This window comes from Primulina huaijiensis, chromosome 2 (genome assembly GCF_012295235.1).
Source record: "Primulina huaijiensis isolate GDHJ02 chromosome 2, ASM1229523v2, whole genome shotgun sequence".
Lineage (NCBI taxonomy): Eukaryota > Viridiplantae > Streptophyta > Magnoliopsida > Lamiales > Gesneriaceae > Primulina > Primulina huaijiensis.
Genome location: NC_133307.1, coordinates 26322729 through 26332356, shown reverse-complemented (window position 1 = coordinate 26332356; position 9628 = coordinate 26322729). Strand labels below are relative to the sequence as shown.

Below are 9628 nucleotides of genomic sequence, written 5' to 3'. Positions count from 1 at the left end.
TTATTTTAGATAATTCTAATGAAATTATTTTGAAAAAACAATAACTCAATTCTGGATTCACTAATATGAATTGAGCTTGAATTTTACATTCTAAAATTTTATTTTCTATATTGATAATTTTTTTACTCTCGAAAACGGTATTTTATACGATCAAATATTTTATAAATTTGAAAATATATATAATCAAAATAACAAATAAACAAATATACAGATTCAAAATGCAATATTTCCCTTCATACTATTTTGTTATTCAATCTAAACTGTTGAAAAATCCATAGTTGAAAATTCCGATTGGCACAATTCTGCCAGTGTCGTGTCAAACCAAGTCATCCCCTGGACCTGGCTCTGCTTGTACGAAGTTTTCTCCTAACTTTTCAACGCTTTTGATTTTTAACATTAAAATTCTCGTACCTCTCTGGATTATATATGGGATTTCCCCGGGAGAAGTATACATTAGACAACTCCTGATCGGGCCTGTTACCCAGTGAACAAGAGCCATGAAGATAAAAAACAAGCTTACTGAATCTGTAATCTTGATTATATTGTCCTTTTCTCTGGCATTAGCCGATCATCCCCTTCCTAATTCTTCCACCATCCTCACTGTTCCAAGAAAATCTTTTAACCAAGGATCAAATATAGCAAAACCTGGCTGCGAGACGAAGTGTGGAGATGTAATTCTTCCATTCCCTTTCGGCATTGGAAACAACTCAGGCTGCTCGATTGGCCGTTGGTTTGACATGAACTGTGATCATTCCGTCAGCCCGCCTAAACTCACCATTACATCCACGGATCTTGAAGTTGTCAACATATCTGATAACGAAATACGGATAAAAAATGAGGTTGCTGCGAGATGCTACACAGAATCAGGCAATATCACCCGACAGAACACGATAGCCATCGACCTGACTGGATCCCCATACAGCTTTTCTGAGTTCAATAAGTTTACAGTTGTGGGCTGCGACGATTTGGCTGTGATTGTTGGTACCAGCGGCAGGAACTTTACCAGCGGATGTTTATCACTTTGTTCACAGCAGAGTGATTTACTGGACGGATATTGTACTGGAATTGGCTGTTGTCAAACTCCGATTCCGAAAGGTTTAAAGAATTTTGAATCAGCTCTTGCGAGTCTCAGAAATCATATTAACATTTGGAGTTTTGCTACTTGTGGGTACGCATTTCTTGGGGCTCAGGACATGTTTGAGTTTCGGGTTTCAGATTTTTCAGACGTGAATTTTCAGAATAGGACAATCCAGGAAGTCCCTATTGTTATTGAATGGGCACTTGGGAGTGGAAACTGTGAGGAAGCCGAGAAATCTGTCGATTTTGCTTGTAGAGAAAGTAGTGTTTGTGTTGATTCAAACACGGGCCTTGGAGGATACCGATGTAATTGCACAACAGGGTACGAAGGCAATCCATATATAAGTCCAGGCTGCACAGGTTAGTTTATGTTTTTTTAGATTGTTGTTTAGAGTGGTTTATTAATTTGACTTGGTACTAAAGAAAATATTGAAATGGGTTTTCTTTATCATTGAAGATGAAACCTAAATTGTCATAGGAAATTAATAATCCAGATGACGACACTAATTTATTGATCTCTACCTCTGTGTTAATGTGTATGCTTATAGTTGTGGATAGTTGTACCATGAATTTAATAATTCGGCGAATATGAACTTTAGGACGAAGAAACTAGGATACTATGTTGGGATTTAAGCACATAGAAGATGAATCAAGTCGAATATTTGGGTAATTTCCCCCCTCGCTGCATACGTTTCAAACATATAGAGAAATCATAGGGATGCTTCAGAAATACTAATGTGTAGATGTCGATGAAATTTTTTTAGATAAAATCTGCAAGATTTTATTTCCTTCTAGTTCAGTAATATGTATTGCAAAGAAAGAGCTAACAATAGTTATATTTTATATCAAATATATACGCGTTATCTGTCATAGATTTGCGACTCTTAAACTGATCCATATAGTCCATAAGAATTGGTTCTCTCTTAAGGAGGGGATTTCAGTGTAAAATTTACGTGTTCATTTATGGTTTTCATATCAATTTTCCGGGCTTATTGTTCCCGACAGACATAATGTCATTTTTTGTGACAGACATAAATGAATGTGATAATACTCCATGCGATGCAAACGGTGTTTGTACAAACACTCTTGGGAGTTTTAGTTGTGCTTGCAAAAAAGGATACTCGGGCGATGGAAGAAAAGACGGACATGGATGCATTTCTGTCAACTCCCAGTTTCCAGTAATAAAATTCTCCTTGGGTAATTTATTTACCAAGTTTGTGCCAATAGACAAATCATTATTTTGTGTATTTATAATGCATAAATGTATAATTTTAATCTTGTCAAATGGATGTTTCAGGTTTCAGTATTGGATTGCTCTCCATTTTTACTGGTATCACATGGATTTATTTTGGAGTCAAGAAAAGAAAGATTGTCAAAATGAGAGAAAAGTACTTCCACCAAAATGGTGGGATCCTTTTGAAGCAACAGATTTCATCTATTGAGGGTGGAGTCGAGTCTAGTAAAATCTTCTCAGCCGAAGAGCTAGAGAAGGCCACTAACAAATACTCTGAAGACCGTATCCTTGGCAGGGGTGGTTATGGCACGGTATACAAAGGAATCCTACCTGATCAACGAGTAGTTGCTATTAAGAAATCAAGAATAATGGACCAGAACCAAATCGAACAATTTATAAATGAGGCGATTGTTTTAACTCAAGTGAACCATCGAAATGTTGTTAAACTTTTGGGATGTTGCTTGGAGAGTGAAGTTCCTTTACTGGTTTATGAGTTTATATCAAACGGTACACTCTTCCATCACATACATAACAGTGCGGCAACGCCTTGGTTTTCTTGGAGCAACCGTTTAAGAATTGCTACTGAATCTGCTGGTGCACTTGCCTATCTCCACTCTGCTGCTTCAATGCCTATTATCCACAGAGACGTGAAGTCCAGCAACATACTTTTAGACGACTCGTACACTGCAAAAATATCAGATTTCGGCGCTTCAAGACTGGTCCCTTTAAACCAAACACAAGTGACAACACTTGTTCAGGGGACTTTAGGCTATTTGGACCCTGAGTACTTCCAAACGAGCCAGTTAACAGAAAAAAGCGACGTTTACAGCTTCGGGGTCGTTCTTGCCGAGTTGATGACTGGGAAAAAACCCCTTTCACCTACAAAATCAGAAGAAGAGAGGAACTTAGCCACATATTTCATCATGTCCGTTAAAGAAAATCGCCTGTTTCAAATTCTCGAGCCTCGACTCTTGAAAGAAGGTAGTTTCGAGCAGCTGCAACGAATTGGTGAGCTTGTGAAGAGATGTTTGAGTTTGAAAAGTGAAGAAAGGCCAACAATGAAAGAAGTGGCACTGGAGCTTGAAGGGATAAGGAAATCAACTCAACATCCATGGATTCTTCAACAAGATAGAGAAGAAAATGAGGCACTTTTAGGTGAACATTCGGGACAGACATCAGATTTGTATGCAATCAATTCAGGCCCAGAATCTAGTTCAGTAGCACATTTTATCCAAGAAGATACTATGGACAGTCCTATGATTTATCCCACTCCCCGTTAGTTGTTTGTTAGATTGGTAGCCAAAAATCCTTTTTAGATGGCAATAAGATACCAAATTCTTTTACAGTCCGTCTTGGGTCGATGAGATTGTACAGATAAATTATATAATTGTGATTATTAAATATTTGAATAGGATGTGAAATAATACTTAAATATTTTTTTTATTAATTCAATATTGCCACAAAAACTTTGATTTGATTGGATGGGATTACTAATCCTATTAACCCAACCAAATGCAAAAATTTCCAGGATCTATTACTTTTTTGGGGTGTTTCTATTCCTACCGATGATGGTATTTCTAGACTTGTGTGCATTTATGCTTTCTTAGACGCCAAAAATATTTCTTGATTATTATTGAGTAAAGCATTTTTTATTCGATTGCTTCATGAATACCAAGTCAAAGAAGGAAATCTCATTAGCCGTGGACTATGTAAGATTTGGACAAACGAGTCTGCATCTCTGAATTTCCTCGTATTTTTGTGGATTTTAACTCTTCCACTACGTAGAAAAAACACAATCATCGCTAAGTCGACTTCCCAATATGATTAATGACATGTTCTCCTGAGGGTGAATCAACCGTAAAAGTAAGTAATACCATCAGCATAGCAAGAACTCAACTCTAAATGAATGTGAGAAGCTGTAAAAAGAAATTTTGTATTATAAATTGTAGGAGATTTGGGTTTCCTTGGAGTCGTCTACATGTGGCATTTAATTTGCTACATTTAATATTTACCATTTACTATTAACTGAATTGTTTTTTTAGTCAAATTATTATTATTGTTAAATTAAATTGTGTATATATTTTATTTTCAAGGTTATTTTATTGATTAAATTCTTTTTAAAAAAGTTTATGTAATTAAAAATTTACAATTTATGTCTTCCATTAATGTTTAGCCTTTTGAGTTACTAGTTTGGTGTGTTGGATTGTGTCTATAATGTAATTAAAAGATACGGGTACCCATTAAATATGTGTCGACGATCAATTTTAGTCTTTCTCGTTTAAGTCATGTAATTAAATGACTAATACTATATTAAATTTTATAACTATGTGGTTTAGAAAAAATCTCTCGTAACATGCACATATGTTTGATAATATGATTATATAAATTTAAAAATTATATTAATAATTTAATTACATGATTTTGAATAGAAAAACTAAAATTTATTATCAAAATATAGTTACAGAACTATAATTGATTTAAAAAAAATACAAGACTAAAAATGTCACGCCCCAATACATGCATGAGTAAAATTGATATTTTTCATAATATTAACATAAATACTAAATATATTTTCATGTAATATAGAAATTATATATATGTACATAACGAAATGAAATTATATATATACATAACGAAATCAAAGTGTATTACATCACACGTACATAAAAATATATTTATATATATTAAGATTATATCAAAATAAATTAAATAATAAATCGTGCTATGATATAAAATCAATTAAAAAAAAAATTATTGATATTTTGATATTTTAACCATCTTATATATAAAACAATAAAAAAAAATTATTTAACAAATTTGGAGTGCAAATAATTCTGTGGAGTACATCCTCTCTTCCGGGTGTGTATTCCAATTGATGGGATTTGGCAGGAAATGGAGACTTTTGTTTGTCTATGCCTTCTTAAATGCCAAAAAGAATTTATGGATTATTAATGAGCCTCGTAAATACCAAGTCAACAAATCTCATTAGCTGTGATTTTTAGATAAAACGGCTCTCTGTTCACGAGCCGCCAACTTTGAATTTCCTCGTTTTATTTATTTTTTTTTTGCGTGGACACAAAATCATCCGAGTCAACNTTACCATGTCCTTTAATAGAACCACAATTGATGAGATCAAAAGAGTGAAGAGAAAAAGAAATTTTGGATTCTTTAAAATCATTGTAAATAAAATTTTATTTATTTTTATACAAACGATTATTGTAAAAAAAAAATCTTGGTTGTCTTGACTTGATGACATGAGCGATACATGTTAAGGTTCTAATCCCGATCTCCATGAAAAAAAACTCGCTGGTTGAAACAAATAATTAGACTAAATTGTATGGGCCACAGTGATGTGCACATAACATGGCAAATCAATGTAACGTCCTAGCAACAAGTTAGTCAACCCTGCGTAAAAATATGAAATCAACGAGTAGCTGCCTTTACTTTCTCTACCTCACAACGTCAACTCTTAGGCTCTAAATTATCTTCACCAACTCTGTGCAGATTCCCAGAAACTGAAAATGTATCCACCATATTCCACTACTTCAATCCAGAAAAGAGTATATATTTGATCAAGTTATACATTAAATGCTGTAATAATCACAACCATGTTGTTAGAATCCATTTTCTTACATCTTTTATTGTGCCTCCAATTGGCACTAGCAAGAACGGATTCAAGATTTATCACACAAGGTGCAACAATCACCCAGCCTAATTGCCAAAGAAGCTGCGGGAATTTAACAGTCCCATATCCATTCGGTGTTGGGATCGGAACGGGGTGTTCTTTGAGCGCACGGTTCAATGTTAACTGCAACACTTCATTCAATCCTCCAAGACCCTTTGTAAACACAGGAAATCTGGAGATTGTTGACATCACAGATGGCACAATAAGGATCAAGAACTGGGTCGGCCGAACCTGCTATGTCCCGAATGGCCTTGTGAATTTCAGCATGTCTATCAATGTTTCAGGAACTCCTTTCACCTTTTCTGAATCGAATAGGTTCACGATCGTGGGGTGTGATGATTTCGCAGTGATACAAGGATCAGAACCACGCGATTTCAGCAGTGGATGTGTCGCGATGTGCTCCAGTACCCAGGATGTGATCGAAGGGGAGTGTACTGGAATCGGATGCTGCCAAACTGCGATTCCGAAGGGTTTACAGAACTTCGAAACAAGATTGATTACTATCAATCGTCATGAAACAGTTTCGTCATTCAGCCCTTGTGGATACGCCTTTCTTGGAGATCCCGACAGCTTTAAATTCACCATAGCAAACCTCGACGACACGAGTTTCCTGGAAACAGTCGTGAACGAAGTGCCGGTGATTCTTGACTGGGGCATTGGGTCTCAAAACTGCAGTGAAGCTCAGAGGTCTAATGATTATGCCTGCCAGCAGAATAGCTATTGTGTTGATTTGGCGGATACCGGCCGTGGAGGATATAGGTGCAATTGTTCCGAAGGTTTTGAGGGGAATCCATATCTAAGTCCTGGCTGCATGGGTACGTATATTTTATCTCTAAGAATCTCTCACATTGGTAAAGAGTGCCCCTAGATAGCTGTCTACAAATGGACTAATGAATTACATGTAATTCTCTTTGGCAGATATAAATGAATGCGAAAATAATCCGTGCGATGCTCATGCGACCTGTATCAACAACCCAGGCAGTTATATCTGCTCTTGTGCGAAGGGATACGTCAGTGATAGAAAAGGAGATGGACGCAGATGCATTGCTAAGAACTCTGAGTTTCCAGTTCTCAAGTTTGCATTAGGTACTCATTTTAACACCCATATCTTTTTCATTGAATCTTCAACCAAATTTCCTACAGTTTCATTATTTCGAGTTCAAAAGTAGTAATTTTATCAAAAGATGCATAATTTTCAAACATGTTGCAACTATAGTGGACCTTTTCATCAACTGAGACATAATAAGTCACCTTTGCATGATCTTTCTCGATTCAAATCCAGGCATGAGTTTTGGCTTCTTAGGCTCAATAATTGCTGCGACTTGGCTATATTTCGTTATCAAAGCCAGGAAGCTAATGAAACTAAGGGAGAAATTCTTCCAGCAGAATGGCGGATTGCTGTTGAAACAGCAGCTTTCTTCCAATGAGATTAGCATGAAATCGACCAAGATCTTTACTGCTCAAGAACTCGAAAAGGCAACCAACAATTATGCAGAAGACCGAGTCCTAGGCCGGGGAGGTTATGGCACAGTCTACAAAGGAATTTTGACCCATCCACAGCAAATTGTGGCCATCAAAAAGTCTAAAGTGATGGATCAGAACCAGATCGAACAGTTCATAAACGAGGTGATTATCTTGACTCAAGTCAACCATCGAAACGTGGTGAAACTTTTGGGTTGTTGTTTGGAGACCGAGGTCCCTTTATTAGTTTACGAATATGTCTCAAACGGGACTTTGTTCCATCACATCCATAACAGCGGCGGGATGCCTTGGTTCTCGTGGGACAATCGTCTGAGAATAGCCATTGAATCTGCTAGTGCATTATCCTATCTTCATTCTTCAGCAGCAATGCCGGTGATTCACAGAGACGTAAAGTCCCCAAACATACTTCTAGACGAATACTACAACGCAAAAATATCAGATTTCGGGGCTTCAAGATTAGTCCCCATTGATCAGACACAAGTGAGCACTCTAGTCCAAGGGACATTGGGATACTTAGACCCCGAGTACTTCCACACAGGCCAGTTAACTGACAAAAGCGACGTCTATAGCTTTGGAGTCGTTCTTGCAGAGCTAATGACAGGGAGAAAGCCACTATCCAACACAAAAACAGATTATGAAAAGAGCTTGTCCACATTTTTCTTAATGTCATTAAAAACCAATCGCTTGTTCCAAATCTTGGATCCCCGAGTACGTAGAGAAGGGAGTTTAGAGCAACTACAGGCCGTTGCAGAGCTCATAAAGAGATGCCTTAAGCTACACAGCGAGGATAGGCCGACGATGAGAGAAGTGGCGATGGAACTCGAAGGTTTACTGAAGTTTTCGAATCATCCATGGATCCATCCCGAGGTCGAAGAAGATGCTGTGAGATTGATGAACGAGGAAGAAGCAACAGACTTATACACTGTGACTATAAGTCCTGAACCTAGCACTGGGCCTTACACAATGCAGCATACGGGGAGTTCCCCTTTGATCCGCGCAATAGACAGCCCCCGCTGATTTGTTTTCATTCATTTGAAGTTAGAATTTTGTAATTTATGTCTCCCATTATTAAGCCTTTTGAGATACTGGCCTTCCCACCCCATTCGGGGTGAATTAGACCTATGTCTCTTGGTATTTGGTGAACCACCCGCCTATTATATATATCAATATATTTATAAAAGTATACACGTATATTATTAATAATCTAATTAAATTTTTAATTACATATTTACATTGACTAATAAATGCACTAATCCCTTCATAATACTTAATTATTGAATTAATTGTAGCTATTATGATATGTTTAATATTACATATAAAAATATGTAATTATGATTTTTTTTTTGTTATTAGTTGAACATATAATTATGAATTTTTTTTGTTATTTGTTGAATATAAATTAATATATTTTGACTTGTGTTAATTTTTTTTGATTACTAAATAATATTAATGTAAATATGAAAAATAATTTTTATAATTTATTAATTTTTAAATATTTTATTATTGTGTGATTATTACTATTAAAAAATTATAATTTGAAAAAAAAATGTGCTAAATAAAATTAACGGGTCTAACGAGTTCAACCCAAATTGGACCCGTTGGTAGATCTACACCGTTGTCATTCCTACATATGTCCAAATTAATTTAGATCTTTTATATTAGCATGAATTCTATCTTTCAGTCATGTTCTTCGCGGGAAAAAACACACCAATTTTTTTGTTAATCAAATAAAAGTTATCCGCCAGCCACACATTAAAATAAAAATATAAAAATAAACATAATAAATCAAATAACATAATGATTGAAAGATAATATATATTCTAAACCAATTTATCACAATCTTTTATGTCCCTATTTTTTTTTAAGAATAGGTCTCTTGTGAGATGGTCTCACGAATATTTATCTGTGAGACGAGTTAACCATACCTATATTCACAATAAAAATTAATACTCTTAGCATAAAAAGTAATATTTTTCATAGATGACTCAAATAATAGATCTACCTCACAAAATACGACCTATAATACTATCTCAGACATGTTTTTGTCTTTTTTTAATTGTCAAATCCATTCTCTCAAAATCGAACGATGTTTGAATTTCCGTCTTTCAGCTTTTAAAGTGTTTATGTTTTAATTTTTTTGAATGTCGTCA

At 35.4% G+C, this 9628-nt stretch overlaps 2 protein-coding genes across 2 annotated transcripts; both read left to right on the top strand.

The window, feature by feature from the left end:
* Positions 1-251: 251 nt before the first annotated feature.
* On the top strand, positions 252-3754 carry LOC140971069 (wall-associated receptor kinase 2-like). Its single transcript, XM_073433130.1, has 3 exons — positions 252-1437; positions 2107-2274; positions 2375-3754. Exons 1-3 carry the CDS (start codon positions 498-500, stop codon positions 3589-3591), a joined length of 2325 nt encoding a protein of 774 aa, XP_073289231.1. The 5' UTR covers positions 252-497; the 3' UTR covers positions 3592-3754.
* Positions 3755-5735: 1981 nt separating this feature from the next.
* LOC140971068 (wall-associated receptor kinase 2-like) lies at positions 5736-8593 on the top strand. The gene is made up of 3 exons (XM_073433129.1): positions 5736-6811; positions 6915-7082; positions 7279-8593. The coding sequence occupies exons 1-3, from the start codon at positions 5920-5922 to the stop codon at positions 8493-8495; spliced, it is 2277 nt and encodes a 758-aa protein (XP_073289230.1). The 5' UTR covers positions 5736-5919; the 3' UTR covers positions 8496-8593.
* The last annotated feature ends 1035 nt before the right edge of the window (positions 8594-9628 follow it).